This window comes from Agelaius tricolor, unplaced genomic scaffold (assembly GCF_023055355.1).
Source record: "Agelaius tricolor isolate 1412-34295 unplaced genomic scaffold, bAgeTri1.0.p SCAF_6, whole genome shotgun sequence".
NCBI classification, from domain to species: domain Eukaryota; kingdom Metazoa; phylum Chordata; class Aves; order Passeriformes; family Icteridae; genus Agelaius; species Agelaius tricolor.
Window position 1 is genome coordinate 40,404,222 of NW_027269266.1, and position 27,945 is coordinate 40,432,166.

The 27,945-nt window shown below is 38.1% G+C and overlaps 1 protein-coding gene across 4 annotated transcripts in view; it reads left to right on the forward strand.

Moving 5' to 3' along the window:
• Nucleotides 1-324: 324 nt before the first annotated feature.
• ANO10 (anoctamin 10) overlaps nt 325-27,945 on the forward strand; it is a 122,162-nt gene continuing 94,541 nt past the window's right edge. The window contains exons 1-12 of one of the 4 annotated variants that reach the window (XM_071429445.1): nt 325-483; nt 1,591-1,717; nt 3,628-3,801; nt 4,830-5,012; nt 6,466-6,600; nt 8,122-8,241; nt 10,167-10,736; nt 13,089-13,144; nt 14,569-14,643; nt 15,600-15,782; nt 19,176-19,367; nt 21,466-21,594. In XM_071429445.1, coding sequence (XP_071285546.1) covers nt 3,642-3,801; nt 4,830-5,012; nt 6,466-6,600; nt 8,122-8,241; nt 10,167-10,736; nt 13,089-13,144; nt 14,569-14,643; nt 15,600-15,782; nt 19,176-19,367; nt 21,466-21,594 — 1,803 coding nt within the window. In that variant the 5' untranslated portion in view covers nt 325-483; nt 1,591-1,717; nt 3,628-3,641. Of the gene's footprint in view, nt 484-782; nt 801-1,590; nt 1,718-3,627; nt 3,802-4,829; nt 5,013-6,465; nt 6,601-8,121; nt 8,242-10,166; nt 10,737-13,088; nt 13,145-14,568; nt 14,644-15,599; nt 15,783-19,175; nt 19,368-21,465; nt 21,595-27,945 lie in introns of those variants that run through there. The other 3 variants (XM_071429444.1, XM_071429446.1, XM_071429443.1) reach the window with 3 other exon arrangements.

Below are 27,945 nucleotides of genomic sequence, written 5' to 3' on the forward strand. Positions count from 1 at the left end.
GGCAAGACTGGACATGGCACTCAGTGCCAGGGTCTGGTTTAAGCCAAGACTGACAGCATTTAAGGGAAGATTGGACGTGCCACAGTGTTGTTCAGTCATAGGTTGGACTCGATGATCTTAGAAGCCTTTTCGAACCTAATTGATCCTGTAATTCTGGCACAGGAGGCAGCACAGGCAGCAAAAAGTGGAAATAAACAAGAGGATGAATTGGGAGCTGGCGGGTGCATACAAACGTTGCTTAAACACTGATACTGGAGCATTTTTAAAACGCTGATATTAGAAGATTTTGAAAGGCCGCAGAAGGGGCGGCCGGGACGGGCTGGGCCGGGCCGGGAAGGGCCACGGCGCGGGGCGTGGCCGGCGGCAGCGGCGGGCGGTGTCACGCTGGGCCGGCCCGGAGCCCGTGCCGGCAGCGCCCTGTGCCTGCGGCCGCCGCCCGCCTCAGCCCCGCCCTGCCCTGCGGATGTGGAGCCGGCACCGGCGGTGAGTGGGGAGTGGGCGGCCGGCGCCCCGCGGCAAGGGGCTCTCGTTGCCTGCGCCGCCGCCAGGGGAGGAGCCTCCGCCCCTCCCGCCCACCCCGCCGCGGCGCGGAGCCAGTGCCGAGCCTGGACGGCCGTGACACCCCCGGCGCTTCCCCCGCCGCCCCGGCAGCGCTCGGGTGGTGCTCGCGGCTGCGGGCGGCGGCGGGGGAGCGGCGCGGCGCGGGGCGGCGGCCGCCGGCGAGCGAGGCCGGGCCGGGGGCAGGCAGTGAATCACCGGCCGTGCTGGTGGCGGGGCCGGCCGGGCTGCTCTCCTCCCCGGTATTTGCGTTCCTAAAAAAGGAGAGCGAGGCGCAGCCTGGCAGTGGGACGGAGCCGTGTTCGGCCGCCTTAGAGCGGGCACGGCCCGGACGCGGCGGCTCCGGGGCCGCCGAGCGGGTGGAGGCCGGGCGGTGAGCCTGGCTCTGACCCGCTCTGCACCCACACGCCCTGGAAAAGGGCTGCAGCTGCCTCTGCCCTGAGCTGACAGGGTGGTCCTCGGTCGTGGGGTGGAGTCGATGGTCCCAGGGGTCTTTTCCAACCTAATTAATCGTGACCGCCACCCAGCCACTCCGTGAGAGCGGGAGCTGGGGGCTTCCAGGGCCCTCTTGGGTTGTTCTCTGTGATTCTGGCTCTGTCACTGGTTGCACTGTGTGTAGGATGAAAGAACAGGCCAAATTACATCCCATATTACCTCCCATAGAGTCTGTGCTGGGCGTTGGACAACCTGTTAGGAAAATAAATTTAGAAATCATGCAGACAGGATTTGGAAGAGTACATCAACTCTGTTGTAGTTTTCAGTAGTAATAAGCCTGGAAATAACAAACTGAAAGAGAGTAGATTTGGGTTAGATATTAGGAAGAAGTCCTCTACTGTGAGGGTGGTGAGGCACTGCAGCAGATTGCCCAGAGAAGCTGTGGATGCCCCATCCCTGGCATTGTTCAAGGCCAGGTTGAATGTGGCTCTGAGCAACCTGGTCTAGTGGAAGGTGTTCCTTCCCATGGCAGGGGACTTGGAACTAGGTGATCCTTAAAGTACCTCCAAACCAAACCATTCTGTGATTCTTTCACAGTCACCATGCCAAGGACGGCGATTCTGAATAAATGATCGGAGCCAAGTTCACTGAGTAGCACACTGTTTATTAAAAAGGCTGTTTTCAAGAGATAACTGTTCTGCAAAGCAATATTCTTAACCAGTAGGTAATATTTAATACTTATCTAGTGCTTTTCATTCTTTGAATTCTTTAGAAATGGCGATATACACAATGTGTCAGGCATAATTTTAGCAAACCCTTGATTATGCATAGTGATGCATTAAGGTGCAGTGACTTGTCAAGATGGTGTAGTTAGTCACTGACAAGCTCAGTTACAGTTCCTCACCCCTGATTATGTTTTTCTCTGTCTGGTTCATTCTGTTTATACAGACACACATCTGAATTTTTAAAAAATACTTTATTAATCCAGTGCATTTTTCTTAAAGATATGAGTACTTGGGTTCAGAGCTGTAAATCTGTATGTTGCAGAATTGTGTGCCTGTGAAAAGGCAAGTGAAACTAACCAAAAGCCCCATTGAAATTTGCCTTGAAAGCTTTTTTTTCTAAGTTGAAATTGACAAGTTGAATATACTTTTTTTATTATGTTATGCATATGTTTACAGTATCACTGTATTTTGTAGGATAATTTATAATTAATACTGGAGTTTGATTTGTCCTGGAATCACAGAAGTATAATGGTCATAAAAGCTGAACTGCATCCTTAAAGCAACTTCCTTAGAAATTAAGTATTTCAACAGGAGTGGGGAAACTGCTTAAAGGCAGTGGGTAAATTCCCTTCTTCAGTAAAGTTAATATAAAAAAAAATACCCCAAACCCCTAAACCAAAATCACCAAACCTTCCCCTCACTTTTAAATTTAGTAAATTAAATCTGTCGTAGATTTTTTTCTTTGGGTTTTTAAACTTTTTTTTAACGGAGTCAGTTAGGTCACAGATTTGTTTTATATCAACATCTCTAAGTTGCTTTATGAAGCATGATACAACGATCTCTGTAGAATAATTCATACAAAATTTGTTAACAAGACTAAAGAGAAGAGCTGGGGTTGTTCAGCCTGAAGAAAAGAAGGCTCAGAGGATACCTCATCACTCTCTATAGCTACTTGAAAAGAGATTGTTGCAAGGTGGAGGTCTGCCAAGTAACAAGTGATAAAACAAGACAAAATGGCTTCAAGCTGGGCCATTAAAATTCTGTGAAAAATTTCATCATGGTAAGGGTTGCCAGGCACTTAAACAGGCTGTCCAGGGAAATGGTTGAGTCACCATCCGTGAAGGTATTTAAAAGCTCTGTAGATGTGGCTCTTAGGGACATTGTTTAGTGGTGGACTTGGAATTTCTGCATTAATGGTTGGACTCAGGCTTGAAGGCCTTTTCCACCCTCAATGGGTCTGTGAGTCTATAAAGGCCTGCTTAGATCATTTGGAGTATTTACACATAAAGTTGTGCTGTCAGTGCTTTACAGCTGGACTTTGTCACAGAACACTTGGTATGTTGGTTCCAAAAAGTCATTTAAGTGCTTTAAGCCTTAAATTTGAGTGCTATCTGCCTGTCAATAGGATAGGTGTCTTACTCACCTACCCAAGATGGTAATAAATTTCCTTGGTACGATTGAAGCTTCACAAGATTAACTGAGAAGGTTCTTCCTTATAATGTGTTTGCATACTCTTATCACAAGAAGCTTATTGATTTTTAAATATCTGTTTGACTAAGTTTCTGTTAATGTTTTCATTTGCTGACAAATATACTGTCAGAAGTAGCAGGCTGTTGTTTTTAAGGATAGTTTCACCTTATTGATTAGTTTTAATTTGTTTATTTGCTTTCCTCTCAGTACTGCTTTGCTATACATAGCAACAGCAGTTTTCCTACATAGAGAGTAGGACTTAAATGCCATGGGAGATCAGTAACATCTTGATAACTGCAGAGGTTACTCAACCTGGTGCACACCTATGCCTTTGATAAGTGCAGACTTGTGTGTAACTCACTTCAGTAAAGTTTTGCTGGTTTTAGATTTGTACCAGCTATTTTTTAGCACTTGCATTTTATTTTGGTTTTGTACTTAGCAAGCTCTCAGGAGATGGCGGGAAAAACGAAAGAGATGGTGGAAAGCTGGTCTTTCTTGGATACTGCTGAGTCTAACTTCAAGCCCCTGGTAGTAATTGAACTTGCAAAAGGCACCAAAGAAGAAACCATAGAATGGTTCACTAAACGAATTCTGGACAAAAAGGCAAATGGAGGTGAGTACAGTGTGATCTTGTGTAGCACTTTCAAATCAAATTGGCTGTCACCATAATATGAAGGCATACAGAAAATTAGTTTTCAGGGAATTTGTGCTATAATGATTGCTTGCCAATCTTGTTTTGCATTTTTTGAACCCACTTAACCCTGTTATTAATGAAAACATTAGCTTAAGGTCAAATGCCAGTTGAGCTCAAGAATTCTTCAGTTTTTTGCTCTGAAGCCCTGATAACCTATGTTTCAATGTAGTTTTGATTTCAGTTTTTATAGCAGTTGTCTAGACATGTTTCTCCTGTTGCTTGCAGAAATGTAGTAAGCCTTGGCTAAATGAAGATGCTTCACATCCTGTCCATAAGCCTTCGTAGCATGTTGTAGAACAAAATTAAGTTGGCAGAAAACAATTTAATCTTGATAACTTCATGTTGGTTTTTATTTATATTTTTTGTTAGCATGAAGGGTCCTAAAAAGGCAATATTTCATTACCCATTTTGGTATGCTTTTGGCAATTGAAGTTAGTCTAATTTATTTGTAATTCCTTGGACTTTTTAAAAACTTTTTTTTAAAAAGTCATTATTTGTGGCTGTTGTAGCTTTTAGCTTATGGTCAGTAATATTTCTGTGGCTGATGGATTTGTGACTATGAACTTGCTTTCAGGCCTCTTTTCAGGAAGTTAGGGATGTTTCTGCTTCAAAAATCTAGTCTCCTTAAAACCAATTGAAGTGTTTGCAGAAGCACTTCTTGCTTTTATGGTGTGAACCTTAGGGGAATGGATCCAAACAGTCCTCATTCTTCCAGTTCATTGTTGGGAGTGCTTCAACAGAAACAGGCTAAATCAGGGGGTGACCCTGCAAGATTCTGAAGAACCTATGTCAAGTACTGTTGAAACCTTAACTCTTTGTGCCCATAAAAGAGACATTTTCAGCAGTCCTGTTAGCTAGGGCCAGTACATTGGATGCTAAAATGCTAGGGCTTTTAGACATAATTTTAATGTATTTTCTTGCTTATTTTACCCCTGTTTACTTTAAAGGTGCACAACTACTGATTAAACCACTGGTTACGGAAAATGGAGTTGAAAATATTTATCTGGTTGGAGCTTCCCAATTAAGGCTGTTGCTGGGAGCTGAAGCTGTAGGTTTGGTGAAGGAATGCAGTGATAACTCAATGAGAACTTTTACCTACAGCAGTAGAAAAACTTTCAAACATTATGCAGGTAAGCAATGGTAGGAATCTTTGTCATTGCAAAGTGGTGACTAAAGATTATAAGCAATTATGCTGCTAAATCTTTTACAGTCTTTGTGTTCCTTGGAATGGCAACTGTGAACAGCAAGTGGAAGACCAAGCCATGAAAAAAATACTTGTTTTTAACTATGGAAATTCAAGTCATACAATAATATATAGTCAACTTGACTATATAATATATAGTCAAGTCATATAATTTTGGTTTCTTTCACATGGCTTTAATTTTTTGCTTGTCTTTTCCTTCATGCTTTTCTATGCTCCAAATAGTCTCTTACTTGTATGAAAGATTTTCTTGGAAAATAAGACAAGAAAAGGAGTTGATAAACACATTTTTATGATTATCAATCCATGTTATGAATTAATGTGTCAATTTAATTTCTGTGAGCCAGTTTTGAGGCTTATGATCTTAAAATAAGCTGGAAAAAATAGAAACATTTTTCTCTGTTACATGTACACAACAAACAAACAAACAATAATTAACACAGATGCATTCAGTGGGATTTGGGCATGATTAGTGGAATCATTCCTTTTTACTCTTTTATTTTGTGGGGATGCCAATGCAGGAACATTTCCTTTTAAATGTGCTACTTGTAAGGTATTTAATGCCCTTACAGTGGCAGAACTCATTTTTTGCTCTGCAGGTAAATATTGGAGTCCCAGCTTAGTGTTGCTAATACTTTTAATGTGCCTGTTTGAGTGATGCCTTTCACCACATTTTTCAATATAAAGGTTCTTGGGTCTGTCTGAAACAGTATTTAAGTTTTGTTGTTCAGTGGCAGTTTTGCTTAACACCACCGCTGTGCAGTAACTGTTGCAGTGCCTTCAGTTTTGTGACCTTGCTTTCCTGAAATTAGGAAACCTTCAAAAGAGTTGTCAGTTGCAAAAGTGCCACTTCCGTTGCTTTCATGCCTTTACATTATTAATGCAAATCTGTCACAAATTCCACTGCTAACAGAATCTCTAGGATTAGCTGGATTTCCAACTGCTGTAAACATATTTTTGGCTTATCTCCTGGTATTTTTTCTTTTTCAAAACACAAGTGTAATTTTAGTTTTGTCCAGGTGCAGTCAGAGAAAATGTCACCTAAAAAAGAAACCCTGCAGTCTGTGTTGTCTTGGTAGCATTTCTGGTTGCAGTTAAACTGTAATATACTGTTATTCTTTGTATTAGAGTTTTGTTGATATATTAGCTTTTTACTTCATGTATTTAGGGCAATCCCTATAGTTTCTTATTCTTAACGGGAAAAAAATTGTTTTATGTCAAGGAAATCTAACTCTTTTTTCCATGATGATAAATGGATGGGGTTGACATAGGTTTATTGCTGTAATATTTTTTTCTTGATTCTGGTAATTTTTTGTAGTTGTTTGCTGCCAGGGTTGTATCCATGTGCTGCACCATTTCATACAACCTTCCTTTTTATTTAGATGACAATCACGATTTCCTTACAATGGCAGAATGTCAGTACATCATCAAACATGAACTTGAAAATTTGAGAGCCAAAGATGAAAAAATGATCCCTGGATATCCTCAGGCAAAACTGTACCCAGGAAAATCAATTGGTAAGTAATGTAGTTTGTTGCCTCTAACTCACTGAGTTGATGTAGGATAGTGTCCATGGTGAAAAAAAAAAATCCTGTAATGAAGAGAAATCCTTCAGATGTTCAAGTCCCACTATTTTTAACCAAATTTGTTTTTTCACTGCTTCAGTAATAGGGCAAAAGGCAAATGATGCACAATACAACAAGAGAAATTCTGAATAGGTATCAAGAAATTATTTATTTCAACAGGATAATCAAACATTTGATCAGGGATTTAAAGAGATTGTTGGTAACTGTCCTGGGAGGCTTCTAAATCCTCACTAGACAAGGCCCTGAGCAGCCTGATTTAAGCCACACCTCTCTTGAGCAGGAAGGTGGACTGGTTTACTTCCAGAGGCCTGTCCACCCTGAGTTGTTCTGTGAGGCTGGGGCTCTGGCCTTATGTTCTCTTCAGCTGGGTAGCTTTTGCACATGTTGGTGTTATCCACTATTTTTAATTGGTACCAAAAGTATTTATTATTTAAGTGACATGATTGTATATTTGAGTTCTCTTTGTATAAAAATACTGGAATGGGTACCAGTGCTCCAGAGTTGCAAATTTCATAACAGGAAGGAAGTTTTATTTAATTTATTTGGTTTCCCTGATCTTCCTCTTTGCTTCAAGAGCTTTTCCTTTTCATGGGAGAAAGAAGCAATGAGAGCTGGTGCTGTTTTTATGGTAGCTCAAAGTAGTTTGTTGGCAGAGATGCGACAGATTCTTAGGAGAATGGATCTTAATAATTGTATGTCCTTTTATTAACAGTATCTTTATTCTTTAGTGTTGATCATCGGAGAAGGAGATCTGTGTTCAAAAAACGTAAATAAATGTAGATGTCAGATGAGTTTACATTGGTAATTTTTTATATAGCCAAGTTATTTTTCTAGTTGTGTGAAGCAGATGATGATGGGAAATAGTAAAATACTGTCACACTTCAGTGCCTCCCTGTTTTTTAATATATTTTATTTTTTCTATGACTGTAACTTCAGAGCAGTTTGTTGTTTATACACACATGTAGTATTGCTTTCCATAATAAAACTAAATACAAATTGTGGAATATGTAGTTTGTTTGCAATGAAGATGTGATGCAATTTATGAATTAGTGTAAACTGGTAATTCAAATGTTTTTTATATCTTTCCCATAATTAGTACAATGATGGCTTTGTGACCATCTCTGCAAAGCTACATGTGGTATTTCAGTCCTAACCTACTGCACTCTTTGCTATTGAATCTGCATCTGGCTATATTGCAAAGCTGTGGAGTTGTTGTTATATGTAAAAAGGCTGCTCTTTGTCTTCCAGTGGACAGCACAGTATTTGCAGGAATAGGTATAACTGCTCTCAATTTTTTAATTAACATGAGACAATTTTTTTAGGATTTGAGTCCTGGATCTATTTTGAAGGGACTTTAGGCTTGGTAAATACACAACATAACCTGTTTACTTATGTCAACTTCAGTGTCCTGTGAAGGAGTGCCAGGTATCTTTTTTTTCTTTCCTCTTCTAGTGAGAAGATTATTGACCAGTGGTATTCTTGTTCAAATTTTCCCTCTGCATGATAGAGAAGAGTTGAAAAAGCTTTCTCACAGCTGGTATGGCCGAGTGAAAATTGGTTATCAACCTTTAGGTATGTGAACAGCCTTTGCATTGTGGTCATGCAGTGGAGTAGTGAAATCAGACCACTGCTCTTTTACCATTTGGACAAGTTTTTCCTCTTAGTGTTTCCTCTGTGACCTGCTGAAATGATTCTAGACTTGCAAATTTGGTGGTTTCAGAGTCTGTAGTCTGTGAATTTCCATGTAACAGCATTCTGCACATCACAAATTCTCCCCACCCATTAGTAAAACAGGAATGGTCCAAGCCAAGACTGTTCTTTCAAACTTACTCTTGCCAAGCTCCCACATGTCTGGAACTCCCAAAGCTTTTTTGTGTTGTAGGTGTGTCAAAAGTGTATTTACAACTGTTTGTTTTAAATTCAATGTCTGAATGAAGACTGTATGTTGTTGCATGCCAGCATCACTTGAGTATATTTTAGACACTGAATAATCTTAAAATGAATATAATTTTTAGTCAGGAAATGTGGAAAGTTAAGTTCTAAACTCTAAACCTGTAAACTTTATTTAAAAATAAGAGAATAAGCATTTGGAACTTGCCTAATTATAAATCTCTGGGTCTTGCAGTTGTTTGAGGTTCTTTCCTGAGCTGCAGGAAGTTAAAGATCTGGCTCGATAATTCCTACCTCTAGAGTATTGTGTTAGGAGCCTTATTGTGTGCTGGTCTTTTGTTTATGTGAGAAAGAGTTTGTTTTTTCTTTGGACTGACATTGAATCCATACAAAATTTTGAAGCAAATCCCAGGACCCTGTTAAATATGTACTAATTTAGGGATATCTTTCATGTTGGAGTGTGAAATGGCGCTAATGACCTACACTTGAATGTATTTGTTAATGAATTTTTGATTGACAGGGATGTTAGAGTGCTTCTGTTTACCTTTCCTTCTTGCTTTCAGAGACTTTATCTGGTTGGCAATTGTGAACTTCTGCTGTAGTGTTTTGCAAGCCATAGGAATATTCTGGTATTGTATGTAAGGTATTTTGTCGAAGTGTATTACAGAGGTAATGCACTCTGGTAGTGTATTTACAGTGTCAATTCAGAGGTCATGCTTCTATGGCTGTTTCTTTAAGCTGGTAAATACGAAACAGTGGCATACAAGCAGTCTGGTCATCCAAGCAGGCAAAGACAAGAGATTTCAGCATTCTAAACTGTTTGGTAGGAATTTCTGTATCTAATAATTTCTAGATTATATGAATAATAACCCTATATATTTTATTAGTAAGATAAGTGAAATGTTTTCTTGGAGGTAATACATCTGTCATGAAATGTACCCTTTATTAGTGCACTTTTTAAGTCTCTGTAGCACCTGAGTAGACAAACTTAGTGAGTACAGCAAGTACGTATTTCATGTATCAGTTGTCTGCTGAAGAGATTATCTCAACCTGAGTACTCTATCTGATATGTTTAAGATTTTGATACACCTGTCCATCTCTTCCTTTAGCTCCTTGAGGGTTGTCAAAGCACAACTAGCCCTTTTTGTCTCTGAGCAAGCTGAAACAAATTTGTTTCCCAGGAGTACATATGCCAGTGGGAATTTTCAGAAGCTGTGTGTCATTTGCTGTTAAAGTGGCTTTTATTACATCAGATATCTTCCATGCCATTCATTGATCAATTCTGTGTGCAAGAGTGATAGTGTTTTCTCTTTGGTTGGGGTTTTACTTTTTTTTTTTCCCCTTTCTCTGGATATCTGTTTGACTACCTTGCCATCTGAATGGTATATTTATGTAGGTATATATGTAACATTAAAAAAATAATTCAGATAACCATCTGACATTTTGTAATAAGGGTGAAGGAAGAAAGAAAAAGCAATGATATGTATTGTGTTATTTAGAAAAAAATTCTGGCCAGTGAAAAATTGTAAGTTCATGTGAGGTCAAGTTTGATATTGCACTGACATCTCTGTTAGGTGTAGTCTTAGCTGATTCATTTCTTTCTGCAGATGACATACGCTGCTACTTTGGCGAAACCATCGCTCTCTACTTTGGCTTCTTAGAATACTTCACATTTGCTTTGATTCCAATGGCTGTCATTGGGATTCCCTATTACGTGTTTGCGTGGGAAGACTACGACAAATACGTGATGTTTGCCACGTTCAATCTGCTGTGGTCCACTGTGATTCTGGAGGTGTGGAAGCGGATGTGCGCCATCCTGACGTACCGCTGGGGCACGCTGCTGATGAAACGACAGTTTGAAGAGCCAAGACCAGGCTTCCACGGCGTGCTGGGGATCAATCCTGTCACTGGGAGGGAGGAGCCAATGTACTCAAGTATTAAGAGACAATTACGGATTTACCTGGTGTCCTTGCCATTTGTGTGCCTTTGCCTCTACTTCTCACTGTACGTGATGATGATTTACTTTGACTTGGAGCAGTGGGCTCTGGATTATCACAAAGAGAATGAGTCTAACTTCAGCAGCTTGATGCTGTATGTGCCCAGTATCATCTATGCTGTTGTCATTGAAATTATGAACCTAATCTATCGGTACGCCGCTGAATTCTTAACATCCTGGGGTAAGAAAGTTGTTCACTCTTTTTCTTTCAAATTAGAGTCCCACGTACTTAGAATTTGTTTCTTTGTAGAATCCATTACTGTGAGCTCTTGTTCAACAGAATGCTAAAGAGATTTCCCAAAGTTGGTTCTTGCTGTAGGGTAAAAGAAATGGCCAGTTTAACTTCTTATATTTTGAGTGTTGTGTGATTGCAGTTTCATATTTGGTTTAATTTGGTCTGAGTCTGACATTCCATCAGAAGGGGGGATCCTGCCTTGCTCCTCAGCCTCTCTCTGCCTTTGGTGCAGATGTTTCCCCTCCCTGATTTAGCTCTTTGGCTGTCTCAGCCATTGTGATGGCAAAAGGGCTGGGGGTAGAGCATGAGGATAAGAGCTCAGAGGTGCTTGGATGGCAGGAAGGATTGTCCTGGCAAGTTGCCCCCACAGCCTGGGTTTGGTTACTGTGCTTTAGTTTACTGTACATCAGTGTAGAGGGCAGAGGCACTGAGATAATGGAACCTAATCTAAGCCCTATCTGAATGTCACATGAGAGTGTTTATGTATGCTATATACATAATAAAGACTGGGATTCCACATCCCAATCAAAATGTCTTTCTCTGGGCATTCTCAGAAGAGGAGGAATGTTATAAGAGATTACCTTTTTTCCCCCCTGTGTGTGTGATTTATTTAACAGATTGGGCCTTATGTTTTGCAGCCTAACATAAGGACAGTGAAATGCTGGTGTTTATTTTGAATTTTAGCACTTCTACAGACATGTGAAGTCACTTTCAGACAAAGTTAATAGGTTAAGATAATGGAGAATTAACTGCTTCATGTAGCTCCATATGGCATTGATTTGCAGGACAGAATCCAGATTACTAAAGATGGAAACCCAGAAAATTAACAGAAGAAAGATAAAGCAAAGGGGAGGTTGATGCAGAAGACAGAATGAAAACAGGTGTTGACGTGGGGGTTGGTTATGCTTGCCAAAATGATTTGCTCAGCAAATTCAACCTGACATCTGTGATAGTAAAAGCAAGCAATTTCTTTGTTTGTGACTGTTCAAGGTTTTTATTTAAATAGTGATTTAAAAATTCATATCTAGGGCTGAGTTGGCTGTTTTGTTTCATTGTTTTTACTGTACTGCAAAAAAAAGGCATTTCTGTGAAATACCCAGTTATGCTGATCTGATAAACTAAAATGTCTTTAACAGGCGACTCAAGGGATTTTTTAATCCAGACTTTTTTTGGGTTTAAGCTGATGTTTCTTGTTCAGCAGAGGCAGTATTTATGTAACCTGCTACACTGACAGCTTGTGCCTTTTCTGTGCTGTCCAATATGTTTCTGCTGCCATGCTCTGAATGGGCTGAAAAGCTCATCTGGCTCTCCTATCTTCTCTCCCACCTGGCATATTTTCAGATAGTATCTGACTTCAACAGCTAAAGTGACAAAGCATGGGAAACAATCTGGGATATTTTAAGCACCCCTGTTGCACCCATTTATGAAAGCTAATTGTGTAGTGGAAGCTAAAAGTAAAAATTGCAGTCACTTGAGTGCATTTTCACATGTCAGGCCTAACTTGATGCTCCTGTCAGAGCAGAGCTCTGCTGGTTTGTCCTGAGCAAGGTCCGTAGGTGATGGTGTCTCCTTTCAGCCTTGTTGACACAACACTTGCTAGTGTGCTGCCTTCCCACTTACTGCTCACCCAGGGCTTTAAAGGTACAACCTAACAAAATAGCAGAAAGAAATTGAAAATCTCCTATCCACTTCCCTTTTCTCCCCTCTAGTAAATCAGCCTTCCTGAAACATCAGGTTCTGACAGTTTATCTTCAGTGAACTGAAAATCTCAATTTAGAATGAGTAATGCATCTGTTGAACTTCACATACTCTAGTCTTGCTTTAGAAGGTAGGGTCTTATCTAAATTCCTTGGAGAAAGATGGGAATATTTCTGTGAGCATTTACTGGTTTTGAATCAAATTTGTTATTTTTACTTTTCATTATTCCCATTAGTTTTCAGTTAAAAGAGCAATCAATAACTAGACACATTTTGTTAAGCCTTAAGAGCAATGGATGTTTTTCTTTTATAAAATAGCTCTTCAGGGTAAGCAATAGATAAAAGAAGGAACTTTTGTGGCTGAAAAAATACTGGAGTTGTAGTCAAAAATATGGGTGGATAATACTGTGGCTCAGTTTAGCTTCATAGATTAAGTGAGGTATTGGTACAGTATAAATTCTTTCTACCATGAAGTGTTGGACAACTATTAGATAAGTAATTTTCATGTGAACTAACAGTGTCTGTTCACTGTTCGGATAGCAATGTTTAAATGGTAGGAGCTTCTGCTCTTTACTAATTAATAATTTTGTTGGTATTTTAGAAAATCACAGGCTGGAATCTTCATATCAGAATCACTTAATTCTGAAGGTTTTAGTGGTAAGTATGTCATATAAACAGCTTTTTAAAAGACAGCTTGTGCTGTGTTTTATTAGTGCTTTCTAGCATTACCACAGTGACCTGCAGTTTTGCTCAAGGCCAAATAGTAGCACAAATATCAGAGTAAACAAGATTTCTGTTATGGTTGCAGTAACTGGTAGACTATTTTAGATGCCTCTCTTACAGCGGAGAGTTGGCTTTTGATTTGTATTGAATTGTTCATTCAATGGATGCTGTATATATAAGTTTCTCTTAATTGGTGTGGTCCTGTCTTCAGCTGAGAGCTATTTTTTGGTCAATTTTATGGTAAACCATATTTTGAAAAGTTCATGTATAAACTTCCTCCTATATTAACATTCAGACAACCTGTCAGAGAAACCTGAAAATACCTGTCAGTCTACTCCTGTGTAGCTCATAGCAGATCCAGATCTATTTCATTTCTCTAATATTCTTGTTTCCTTTTTGAAAAGATCATTTAAGTTTCTTCCTTTTTTATTTTCTCAATTTCCTTAGAGCTCCTTCTTTATTTCCTGCACCATGCTTTTGTATGTGTGTGTGTGTGTTTATTTGAGGTTTGTTTGTTTTGTTTTGGGGCTTTCTTTGTGTTAAATCTTGGTGTTACCCATCTGTTACTGGTAGGTAACCTCTTGATCTAAAACTCTTGTAGCTATCACTTAAACTTCGTCTCCTCCTGTAGCCTTTCTCATAAAACTTTTTCTCTGTAGGTTATTTATACAAAATTATTTAAAAAATTATGAACTATCAAGTCTAAGTTTCCCTCAGTTTTCATTCTCAGTCTGTGAATGGCTCTCTGCACTCCCAATATTATCTGTATTGGCCAAAAGCTCCAAAACAGGAGCTGCATCACTTACAGCATGTAGGAAACTTCGGAGTTTGATTAAATAATGTAATTATGTCTCATTTTAGAAGTAGGGAGTATTTCTCTTGGCCATAAAATATTTTGAAGTGATTAAACATAAACTGCAGCTAACATATATAAAGGACTGTTTTTAGGTATTGAGAGACGTATCAGCCAACACGTATATTTTGGCAAAGTATCTCTTTTAAAATAAGTCACTGCTCTAAATAAAGATCAATATATCCTTTTTCTAATGTTATCTAGAGAAATTGCCAAAAAATTAAATTTAAGTAGAAAGTGATGTGTTTTTAATGTCCACATTTTGTAATTCAGTTGTAGCTCTCTTTGTTCACTTTGTGTTAGGAGAGCATTAAGCTTGTTAAGTGGAAAAGCTGAGTAAGAACAATATTGAAAATGTGTTTCTTCTGAGCTAAGGGTAAAGAAAATTTTGATGGGCAGTTTACATGTTCATGGAAGCCATTTAGTCAGGGTAGCTGTTAAGTTAGATGATATTCTGCATCTGAACTTTTGCTCAAGTACTAAACCCAAATATTTTTATTTGCAGTTCAACTTCTTAAATTGTTTTGCATCTCTATTCTACATTGCCTTTGTGATGTTTGATATGAAGCTTTTGAGGCAGGTGAGTTCCAAAAACATCTTAAGAATGTTGGTGAATCTAGGAAGATAAAGGATTGATTAAAACAGACTTCAATATTTATTCTAAAACATAAACTTGGCAATTAATATATTTCACCTATATTTTCTTAGAAATCCAGCTTCCATGTTTCAGTTCCCCTAACATATTACAGAATCATAGCAGAGTAGAGTAATTCTTTCTCTCTTTTTTTTGAGGAACTGTTTTCAAATAAATTTGATTATTCTCTCACGCAGATGAGACTGGGAAATTTTCATTTCCTCTCTATTTCCTTTTATGTTAGAAGATGTTCTTCTCTGTAGTGTTCTTAATGAGAGACTCTTGAGGATAGGGTTGTGATTAAGTTCGACTACAGTGAGGATCTGAGAAGAAATAAAAGCAAAAATGATTTGTAGTCAGTATTTTAAATCAACTTTCACACTCCAATGCATGAAAATTTGGTATAAGGAAAATATTTTTGCTCTGAACATAATGAGCAGTACAACAAGAACTTCAGCTCAAGAGCTCTGTTACTCTGAAGTGATCTCTAGCAAAACACTTTACATACCTATACCAGACATAATATTTGTGACATTTTCTCTACTTTCAGGTAAAATCAAGAAATGAGAAGCATAGAAAAAAAAATCTGTCTTTAGTTCTGTGAGTGTCATTGGCATATAGTAAATATGCATTGCCCTTCATTGTACTTGGTGTACTGTTTTCAAGATACAACCAGATACACAAAATATTTAGACTGCTAACTCCTAATTAGTCCTTTTCAGCACACAGCAAAGGATGGGAGCTAGATCATCTACACTTTTTGTATGCTATTCCTAGGTTTGTTAGGCTGGTTTTTTTTCATAGTACAGTAACTTAGAGTGTTACTTGAGCTCACAGAATTGCAAATGATCATAGTTTCATCACAATTATATTAATTTTAATTTCTTTTTTTCTAACTTAAGAGCTTGGCCACTTTGCTGATAACTTCACAGATCCTCAACCAATTTGCAGAATCCTTGCTTCCTTACTGGCTCCAGAAGAGATACAACAGGAGGATGAGGAAACGCATGTGCTCCACAAAGACTGATATGGACCTGTCATTAGCTGAACAGATCAACATGGAAAAAGAAATGGGAACCTATTTGGTATGTTGTAGTACTTAAAAGAGTTAAAACTTTTCTGGGCTGCAGTTCACAGAGGCTTCAGCCAAGGCAAACAAGAATATTTTTGGCTTTCTGGCGTGGCAGCTTATTTCTACCTTCATCAGCTTTGCTGGTAGCTGTTTATGCAGCTGTGTGTTATCCTGGATCAGGAAGTGGATACAGTGCAGGATCCTAGTAACACCAGAATGAAGGGGAAGGAATGAATAGCTCTGTCTGGAGCTACCTAACCCCATGCCACTGGAAAGAAGTATTTGTGTAATACGCCCTTATCCCCAAGGGTAACCCAAAGACTACCAGGATGAGTAGGCTGGCACAGGGAAGAGGGAAATTATTTCTCTTTTGGTTTGATTTTGCAGTGGTATTAGTTTAAATGGGCAGTTAAAGTAGAGCCTACGAGAGAGGGCTTAGGTCTGAATGGGGCCAGAAACAGAAGACAGAAGAAACCAGCTTTTCAAAACAATATTCCTGTTGGATGCTCTAGCCTCTTGAAAGCACAGCTTTGATATTCCCTGTCTTCTTGGTTCTGTTCTTGACCACCTCCTACCCAGTATAATTTTTAATTGTATTTAGCAGATTCTATGCAATTCATTACTTAAAATTCTAAAGGAATTTACGCAGTGGACGTCAGTGTGTATGTTAAGGCCTCACAGACTGGCTGACAACTTGATCAGATGCTGCAAGCACAGTCACAAGAGTTTTAGTACTGTATGATTTTTGCTTTTACAGAATAAGAAGTACATGTAGATAGTGTACTTTTCGTGTAAAAGGTAGACATTAGCAGTTTGAAAATTTGGTAGTAACACCGTATCAGATTCTTCCTGCTTGAAGTGCTGTGATGTGGGAAAAGGAGAAAGAACTAGCACCTTTACAATTTAAAAAACTGTACAAATGTGTTCCTGTGTGAAGATTGGAGGGAGATAGAGTTAGACAGCCTGTCTTGCAGTGCAGAACCCAGCAGAAGTCCCTGTCTTAGTGTCTGAGCTGGTAAATCAGCACAGTCCAGCACTGCACCTGCACATCGGCCAGCACAGCTCCCAGAGTTATGTGTCAGCATCAAGCCTGACCAAGTAAGCTCTGCTCTTAGACCTGAGCTGACTCCTGATTCTCAGCTGTCACTGAGCCAGTGACAAAGCCAATGTGGTGTCTCTGAGTGACATTGCCCAGTGCTTCTTGTGCAGAGTTGGATCAAATGAATCTGCACCTGTTGTACTGTTGTACCCTGAATAGTTTTTCACGGGTACCCAAGAGGTCAGTTGTAGGGAGTTAGGATTTTGCCTTGGATGTGTCCACTGCTAGCCTCAGTTTCAGTTCTAAATACTGTGTATTCGAAGCCTTAATTTTATACTCAATTTAAAGATTATTGTTTTGCTGTGCTTGTGAATAAACTATATTAGACCGTGGATTTGTTTGCAAGCAGTGAGCTGTCAGCAGGCAAGAATATTTCTAAAATTAAAACTGTCACAAGGGGGAAGCATTTGACTGTTTAGTAACTGCTGAGTCTTGACAGAATTCTGTTTCAGGCTCTTTTGTTTTGATTCCTCCTTTCACATACTCTTCAGCATTTAATTCTCTATTCTTTTTGTCCTCATTCTCACTTACTTTTCAAATATCCAGTCCTTAACCCTGTTTAAGATGTAAAAACATCCTGCAATAATTTTTTAATTATTATGTTTCTAATTTCTGCTTCACTCCTCTAGTTAATTTTCTTCCTTAATTTATTCCTTGCTTTTGTTTCCTTGATGTCATAGCTGATGTTGTGGCTGCCAATGGCACAGTTAGAAATTTCTTTAACATTGTCTCAGACTCCTGTTTTCCTACACAGAGTTTCATAAATTGAGTAGGAGAAAAAGAAATACTTATTTACCTCATACTCTGCTGTTCTAAAAGCCAGTATGTATTGGGCAAGGAAATGAGAAGAGTGAAAAAGCAGTGGGAATACTGTAAAGTTACCAGAAGGAGGAGCACAAAGGAAAGCTCTCTCTATGCCTGCAGTGATTGTCTGAGAAAATGATAGCAGTAGCAGATGTGTGGCTGCCATTCCAGTGGACATTCCTGCAAATGTCCCTAAAGAAGGCCTTAGTAAAATTTAGAGCTTGTACAAAATGTTTCAGAGGAAAAAGTCTAAATGGCTTTAAAAGTTAGGTAGCTGTTCATAGTCTGGCCTGCAGACTTGTTTGTGAGACTGAACTATGCTGTGGAACTCCAAAATGACCTCAAATGAGAAATACAATTAATGAGTACCCCGTGTTGATTTATGAGCTTGCAGACTTCAACTGCCCCTCTCTGTTTCCTAGGAGAAAAAAGCACTAGGTGTTGGAGAGGGCAGTCAGTTTAACAGCTATGATGAGCAAAAAAGAGTAGATAACCATGTGTCTGATACATGGAGCCAAAACCACTTTCATGTGGTTCTTGCAATAATTTCAGTTACTGTCAAGTCTTCATAATTTCAGTTTTGAGAGAGAGGACAATACATGTGTCTGTGTAAATACAAGTTACCTAGATCCTACTTTATATTTGTGGTATTTCACCATCCTTTGTTTATGAACACTTTTTCTTTAAAAGGGGTTGGTTTGGTTCTTTGATAAAAAACTTGCTGCAATCATAGCAAACTGTTATTAATACTACAAAACTAATATGCAAATAAATATATGATCACCTACATGTGAGTAGTTAATCAGCATTTAAGTACCCACATTCTTGGTTCGAAGATCAGGGATAAACCTATTGTGATTTGCTAAATAGGTTTTCTTGTTTGCACTAATTGTTCCTTTCAGATGTCAGTGCTGCCTTGTAGATTTCAATCTTCAAGTGGTCCACTAATTCTGTCCTACCCTTTTGAAATAAACAAGCAGAAATACCAGAAAAGATTTGCCTATCTATCAGCCTACCATTCTGGTTAGGTCTTTCATGGACAGTCTGAAATGCTAGGACTTTTATTGCCCCAGAGCTCTCAGGAGGGAGTTCTGCCAGTTGAAATGCATGGTGCTGTTTTCTGTTCCTCACTGTTCCTTCTGTTACTGCTTGACTGAGATGCTCAGAAACCTGCATAGGCTGAATGTGTTTATGTAGTTACTTCATGTGATAAGGATAGGAAGTGTGGCTTGCATAAAATGCATTAGGCAAAAGGAAAAACCTGGGCCTCCCCTTATGAGAAGTTTTTAGTGATTGAATAATTCCAAATTATTGGAATTGGATTTTTATTGGATTTTTAAAATTGGATTTTTAAAAAATTCTTCTTCTCATCTATTATCAGCAGTCATTTCCAAACAACTGATTTGGGATGAGGAAACATATTTACAACTGTAGTGCTATTTCTGTGTTTTGTCATAATTTTTTGTAGGTTAAAGTTGTTCTTACGTTTCCTCTGTTTTTCAGGGTACTTTTGATGATTACCTGGAGTTGTTCCTACAGTTTGGCTATGTGAGTCTTTTCTCATGTGTTTATCCACTGGCAGCTGTTTTTGCAGTGTTAAACAACATCACAGAGATATACTCTGATGCCTTAAAGATGTGCAGAGTTTACAAGCGTCCATTTGCAGAACCCACAGCAAATATTGGTGTTTGGCAGGTAATTTTTGTGTCTTTTTTTTTCTATTCATTTGTTTAAAAGAGGTTTCAGCACCAGTATGAAAGCTTTGTGTTTGTCCCATGAGCCACTTCAAAGTTCAGTAGGTACTTTGTTCTCTTCAATGCCTTGGAATATCATCTGTTCAACTGTATATCACAGTGATATTTTTTGGTATGATTTTTGACCACATGCCTTTTAGCTGCCTTGGAAAAAAAAGCAAATTTTTTCTTTAGTTCTTGTGTATGTATTGTACTTCTATTGCAACTTCAACAAAGCAAAGCTTCCAGCTACTGTCCAGTATTTTTTATAGGCAGTGTATTTTAGAAATGGTAGCTTCTGATGCTATCTCAGGAGTGTGGAGCACAGCAGGAGTTTCAAAAGAAATGGAAGAATAGATAAGTAGTTGGATTCCTAAGCCAGGCTTGTGGCCTGTGCACCCATGGTTACTGGTGCTCAAGCTGACTAATTTGAAAATAACCTGGATCTGTGAGCAGGAGCTGGAACTTTCTGCACAGCCTGAACACTGTAGTCTATCTAAACAATTTCATGGTAATAGTACTGGGTTAAGCATTTTCTGTCCTCACTTGTTTGTCCATGCAGTCATGCTGCCACCAGCTATTTTGGGGCCTGTGGAGAGTGCTGCATCAGTGAACTGATCCTGAGCAGAGTTTTCTGGAGTGACTAAATTGCACCCAGAAAATATAGCATTACATTATAGCAGTGCTTGATAAGGGAATGTGATAAGGTTGGGGGACCTTTCTAGGAGATTATTCATATTCTAGTTTTATTTAACAGGTTTTCTAATGTTATGTAATGGAGATAAAGGGCACAGTGAGCTAATGGATTATTCAGTTTGGAGGGGTTGTAAATGTTATCAAATGAAGCAAGTGAGAGGTGAGAAATGAAAATCCTGAAACCTCAAGTAAAACATTGAGTAAAAACATGCAAACCTAGGATTCTGAGCAATGTTCATTAGACACATGCATAGATACTAATGAAGGGGACTTAGAAGTGAAGTCTTTTAATATTATGCCATTAAAATATGTGAATTATAATCTGATTGCATTTTAACATGGGATGTACTTTCTCAGTCCAGGTCTATGCTGCCAACATCTTAATGCCATAGCTGCATTGACCAATTCTGTAACCACCAGAATAATCAGGCTGTGGTCATAAGACACAAGTATAGCTGCAGATGTATTAATAGCTTTTTTTTTTTTTTTTCCCTAGAATAGTTTGTTTCAATCAAGGGAGTAGGCTGAAAAATTATAACATTACTACAATACTGTAATTTTGCTTTATGGTGTCATTTTTTCAACTAATGGCAGAAATGAATGTGCTTTGTGAATTAAAAATAACTAACTTTTCAAGTAATCCATTTCATATGGGGAATAAGAGCATTTGCTGAAAGATTTCTGTTACAGGAATGCTGGAACTATTTTATCAGGTGAGCTGAGTCACTAGCTTCTTGTCAAGCAGAAAGTTATTTCTGCTAATTCATTGTGACAGTCACTACAATTCTGTGTCAGTCTTTCTCATTTCAGACAGGACCTTGGAATAAGTAACCTTGGAATAAGTACTGCAAATGCAATTGTTAAGCTGTATTAATATTTTCAGGCATTTTGTGGGAGCTCTCTACGTAAGAGCTTCTTAGGCTTGTGCTATTGCATGTGTTTAAATGTAAATCTGTCAACAACTCTTAAGTGGTTGTGGTTTTAAAAAGGCATTCTGAACCTTTTCCTCTTAACATTCAGACAGAACCCCCAAAGCCAGTGTTAGCACTACTAGTTCCTCTTAGAATTTTGCACTTTTTCCTTTATCCTGGAATAAGTTTGTTTAGGAGTACAACTGTCAATAAGTGCTTGCTGTTTCATGTGTTCAGGTTACAGCCTTGCTGTGGTCTTGTCAAGCTGATGAGGTCTGGACTGCTTGCAAAACAAGTCTTCTGCCATACAATTCAGAGGATAACAGAAAATAATTTAAACTAATGGGTCTTCTGAGGCTTTAATGAAGAGAGAGGTATCATGCAGAGCAATTTGGGGACTAGTAAGCAAGAGATAATGGTCATAACTGTAAATATGTTTTTGTTTTATTTCAGTTGGCCTTTGAAACTATGAGTGTGATATCAGTTGTTACTAATTGTATATTGATTGGAATGTCTCCAGAAGTGGATGCCCTTTTCCCAGACTCAAAAATGGACCTTGTTCTGACTGTGGCATTGGTAGAGGTAAGTCTGCCTTCAAAAATGCATAGTTGTAGCAAATAACCCAAACACCAGTGGAAATGATAGCAGGAATTAGACTTTACCTCACATCTTATATTAGAAGGAAATTAAAATTTCCCTATCAAAGAAGTGTTTCAAAGTCTTTCTTTTTGATTTCTTTCTCTTCTGTGTTTTCATTTACTGTGAATGCTGTTCCCATACTTTCCCAAGCATTCCCAAGATAGTGAGCATTTGTTGCTTCATGTACTTCAAGTATTTAGTAGTGCTATTTCAAGAAGCAAAATAATCACATTTTTGTGAACTGTTTATTTCTCTGCTTGGGTTGTGACCCGAGCATATCTTAAAAAGACTTCCTACATAATCTTTATGGATGTATCCTGTAGGGCTTATCTGAAACAACTATGTGTCATGACTATAAATATTTGTGATTGTAACAGCATTTGGGTTTAATCTTTTCCTAATTCCGTGTAGTAAGCACATCAGTGTCATTCCTTTTCAGACATGGAGGGATGACTGTGGGTATTTTACAGAACTGATATTGCAGGACTTTGCCCTTATAAATCTTTCCTTCAGGGCTTTCTTGTATTGCATTACTTTGACTTTTTCCATTATTCTATTTTAGCTTTTAGAAACTGCATTACTTTTGTCATGGCAAAAGGTCTGGGTTTTGTATGTGTAGTTACAAAAGTGCATCATCTTACAGAGGTGCATCAGGAGCATTTATTTCTTATTTGTTCATTTTACGGGTATTAAGTGTTACGCAATGAATTATGAGCTTGCTTTGAGTTTTATTTTCCAAGCTTTAAGGTTTGCAGAGTTAGCTGTAAATATAAGTCATGTCAGCTGGTTTGCTGGAATTTACAGGCAGCCTGATGCACTCTTCTATTATGCACATGTGGACATTTACATTGACCTCAGTGAGGTGTGGTTTTAATATAAAACTAATTTAGCAACTCAAATGTAATGATATAGCTCATTACTGGACAACATATATAGAGAGGTGATATTTTGAAAACTGGTTGAATAAATGTAAGCAGTATGGATTTCTGACAGCTCAGAGATGGGGCTGTTTTTGACTTTGCTTGCTGTGTGCTAGACTTTTATCTGTTTAAATATGAAGCTGGCTATTTGATCTCTAGGCAGACCTCTGTTTCTTGGTAGAACAAAGGATAATACCAGCATTTTTCTCTAAATTTACATTCTGTTTATATGCAACCCTTTAGGGAGCATGAATTACAGCACAATAACTAGGTAGCTCTTAGAACTCCTCAACATTGTATCTCAAATTATCTATAAATACTGTGGAAAGGGAGATTCAGAAAACAAAGGGAAGAAAGTTTGGACAGAAGAGGTGAATTAGTACTGAGGGGAGGAGAGGGGGAAAATGGTGTCTTATACAGAGAAGCACCTTTAGTGAAGACCACCAATCTATAATTATCATGGTATGAAGAGGCTGTTGGAGGCTAATACTGGCTGAGCCAGAGGAAATTAAAGGCATTAATTTGGTTAAAGAAAAGTTAAGTTTTCTCTAATTATTCTGCTTAATTAAAAAAACCCCAAACAACCAAACAACAAGCCATAATGCAGTGGTCAGAAAAGATCTATTAAAAAAGTTTTAATCAAAAGTATCCACTATGCCTGATGATTTAAAATATGCCAGTCTCTGATTTTTTTTTTTGATGGTTGTTTTTCTGTTAGTACCAGCTATTTATTGTCTGAGAAAACAGAGAGAATACAAAACCAACATGTGAGTCTTACAGTATGTTTCTGGAGCATAATGAGCCATGTGGGTTCTTTGGAATGTTGTTGGTTGGTTATAAACAGTTTCAAAACTACTCAATGTGAAATGTAAAACTTTTACTATCTCCTTAAGGGCATTCTTTTTGTACATTTTAAACAGTATTTAACATCTTCACAGGTATGGGGTTTGGGGTTTTTTGTTGGTTTTAGTTTTTAAAAGAGATCTCGGTTTTTTAAAGAGAGCTCAAGTTATACAATACTGCAGCAAGTTTCATAACACAAATTTTGAACTTTCTAGAGTCAAAAAGAGTTCTCCGACGTGAAAAACATTTTATACAGAAATTTAATTTTAAAAAACTCTATGAAAATGAGCACAGCACACATGAGTTTTATTTCTGTTGAAAATCATTTCAGTTGTGTTGGCAGTTCAACCTATTCTTAGTTACAGATTTATTTTTTTTCATCAGAAGTTCTGTTGTACGTATTTCAGGTTAAAACATTGATTACAAAATGTTCAAAGAAAGGAGGATTACTGGATGCTGTGGGGCTATGAGCAGCAGTATAGATTAATATCAGTTTCAAGAGATGAGGATGTTTTTGCTTTTTTTTCCTGTGAATTTATTCCCATCTTACCTGTGGCACTGGGACTTTCTTTTACCTGGTGCTGATGAAACAGATCAGGGAATTGGTGTGGGAAAAGCTGTCTAACCCCGTCCACTAGGGAGCAGGGCAGGAGCAGCAGTGTGTGGGACACACACAGCACTGCTGTGGTGGGTTTGTGCTGGATTAAATTTGCAGGACTTCTACACCACTGAGCCTTTCTACTTTAAGTCTCACTTAATCTATAGAAAGATCTCTAACTATGAAAGGAACACAAATCTCATGTATTGGCAGTATTCTCACGCACCTTTCTCTATTTATGAATAAACTCTGCATTTCAGTTGTAAAAAAATATTCAGGAACAGAATATACTACATTAAACTTTTAGGACAAACCTGATGCATCTAAAGTATGTCAATGTCAACTTAGAAAAAATTCAGATGTGTCAGGGTGTTGATAGGAAAGTATTTTAGATCACCTAGCAGAGATTCAGAAAAACATGATACAGGTGAGTTATTTTATTTTCTGATGTTTACTGCAGGTGAAGATGAACATTTTACTGTGTGTTTGCATTATTTTGACAGCATCTTGGCAGGCAGTTTGAAAATGTTAAGAGAGAAATTTCTTTGAATTGGCTATGTGTATTTTCACATGTTCTATTGATGCGGTAACCTACTTAAATCTTAGTTGTCTTTAAGTATTTTAATAAGTTTATAGTAACTGAGACTACAGTTGAGTATTTATATATCTGTTTGATGCAAAACTAAGCAGAAAACACTGTTGCTGTCAAAGCCAAGCACAGGTATTATTGATGTCCTGATTTTTTTGTCCTTTTTTTTTTTTTAATGCTAGTGCTTTTTAATAATGCTAATATTCTTCAAATGGAAACAGCCTATATGGCAACATTTAACACCAAACTACTGAAGTAACAAAGAATTGTGTGTGTGATATTCTTGTAAGCATTCAGTACCCAGCCCCTACTGATTTATGTGAAATATTTTTTCCCATTAACAGCTCTTTACTCTGATGCTATCTACATTTTTGGTGGGAATATTCTATTGTGTTAGCAAAGTAAATGTTAATTAGAATACCACAGGATAAAATATTACCAATTTCAAAATAATGGCAAGCATTAAAATAATAAAATATAATAATAATTTTTAAAGTATTAAACCAGTCATTTTTTTGAACAGTTGACCTATTTTCATCAATTCAACATCTGCTTCCATGGCAACGTGATTTGAACCAGGAGCAGAATGATGAAACTCCCCTCTTTTTCTTATGGATGGATGCTAACTGAGTGCAGCCAGTGCAGTTTTCAAACAAAAAGGAGTACCTGAATGCCCTTAAAGCAGGAAATAATATATCCTTATTAACTTTATTTTAAAACAGTTGTATCACATTGTGTGTTTAGTTTTTCAGAGTTCACCATAGACACATAATTCTGTTGTGAATTCAGGTGCAAATTAGGACATTCCAAGCACGTGTCTGTGCTTGTGTGAAACTGTTCCAGATCACTTCTGACTGCCTACACTGATTCGAACCACAAAAAAAGGAAATAACTCTGAAGAAACTTGGTGCATAGCTAGGGAAGTAGGTTAAAACAAGTGTAACTCTAATTCTGCAGTGCTTTAAAAATCTGTCTTGCAAAAATTGTTGACAAAGAGTTTTGTTCCTGATGACTGTTTCTTTTTAATGTGGACTCTGATAAATTTAAGGAATGCAAATTAAATCGGTGTCAGGACTACTCGAAGAGTTGACTTCAAGAAATCAGTTCTACTCTTAAGTACAACTCTTAAACAGTCATTTTTCCTTCTAACAGTACATCAGTAGTGGTGTTTTGAAGCAGTAGCTGTGAAGTACAGCTCTTCATGAATGTGTCCTTGCCTTGAAAATCAACTCATGTATCCAGCCCCAAAGTGTAGTAAACTAATGGAAAGCTTTTTTGCAGAAGTGCCCTTAGCCTGGATGTTCTACATCACATGAGGGATTTGGTAATTAGCTTGGAAATACTAAGTAGTAATGAAAGTCCTTCTTGATAAGGGTAATATAAAACCTGACATTACCATCTAGAAACGATTTTGGGAAGAATGTAATCAGCTGTGCTGCAGAAATGAGGACCTTTGCACAGGGACATGGGTGGTGTATTTGTAGTAAACATGGCTTACACAGTTGGTCTGTGTTGATTTAATTTCATGATGTCCTCATAAGGACATAGATCTTTATCAGCATAATAGAAAAACCTGTATTGAAAAGTCAGTTCTGGAAGAAGTATGGAGTAGAATAAAGGAAGAAATCCTTTCTTGAGCTTTGGTTTTTCTGAGTGAGAAGGAGCTGATGGTTCATTGTAAGAGGCTGGAAAGCAGGAATCATAGTGTGTCAGTAAGGCTGATCAAAAGTCAAAAGTGATTGAGATTGGCATACAACTTTTCTTCAGAATTCCATTTTATTAGGTGTATTTTTTCATCAAAGGCCTCCTCATATAGATTAGAAGCTCTTTGAGCTTCTGCTGAACAATCTTGATGTAGTAGTCTCAACACTCAGTCAGCTCAACAGTAAGCTTGACAGTTGTTTCTGAAATGGTGTGCCAGAGAAACTGGGAAAAACTACCAGAGTCAGTTTGAATTCTAGTAGATGACAAGGTGTATTTATCATCTAGTTCTAGGCATCACTGTACTTTGCATTCTCCACAAACTTGAAAATCAGTAAACATTGCATCCTGAGTGCAGTTGAAGATCTTTTGAATCCACTTCCTGAGCAAAAGCAAATTTAGGTTGATTGTTATGTCAAAATTAAAGTATTTCCACTTTTTTTCCCCTTTAAAATTTCTTAAATGTTTTGCAACAGATTTCAGTGCAATCTGTTTTCTCCCAGTGAAGCTGGCTAATTTTGTTTTTTACAAAACAGTTCTGGTTGAATTATTTCCTGGCAGTAAAGTACATGACTCCATTCTGGCCAGGTGGAAGTGAGGCACGGTCCTGCATGGTGTAGTGTGCTGCATGTGTGGAGCAAACAGCTTTGTTCATGTAGAACTCATGAATCTGGGATTTAGAACATATGCTGAATACACATTTATGTAAGGGCCAACTTTAGTAGAAAAGCAGCTGGGAAAAAATCAGAAAAATAGGCTGCATCAGCATACACACATGCATGAATCCTTTGATACTGATGGAGTTACAGAAGTTCAAAGGTTGAAGCATAACAGCTGTGCATAAAGTGATGTTTTTGCTAAATTATTTCTGTGTTATTGCCAGATACTAACGTTGGATATAGGAACTGCAGAGTTTCACAAATGGAATTAAAGAGCAGTGTAGGTGGAAGAGAACTCCTGCAGATTATTTGCCCAAACCTTCTGCAGGACCCTTGATTAAGTTCTTAGTGTCCTTATCAAGATGAGCTAAGACTTGAGCACTACCAGTGAGGGAAAGTCAACCATTTCTCTGGGCAGCCTGGTCCACTGTTTAATTGTTCTCAAATAATAGGGGTTTTTTTTCTTATGGGAAGAAAAAAGTTTCTCTGGTGCAACTTGGTAGCTCATGACTTCTTGTTCTTTCACTGTGCAACTTTGTGAAGAGGGTACCTCTGTCTTCTTGAAAATTACCTGTTAGGCACTGGAAGAATGTGATTAAATCTTACCCACCCACCCAAGCCTTCTTTTATCTTAATGTAACAAACTGAGTTTCTTCAACCTGTGCTCATATATTAAGTTTTCCAACCCTGTATATGGCTCTCCAACAGGCCCCCTCCAAATCTTCAATCTCTGCTTTCCACGCTGTCAGTGCCACTTAAAAAAAAAAAGTGGTTTTAGTTTTTAGTTCATGCTTATCCCCTTATGTCTTTCTGCTAATTGCAGTGTGTATTCTTTCTTTGTCTTCAATGTATTTACTCTTTAATCAGAAAAAATAATTTTCTGGGAGTGTTAAAATCTTTTAACTTTCTTACTGCTGAGGTTCTTTTGGGAACAGTCTTGAGGTATCTCTCTTTCCATGTGTTAATTCATTTTTGTGGTTATGT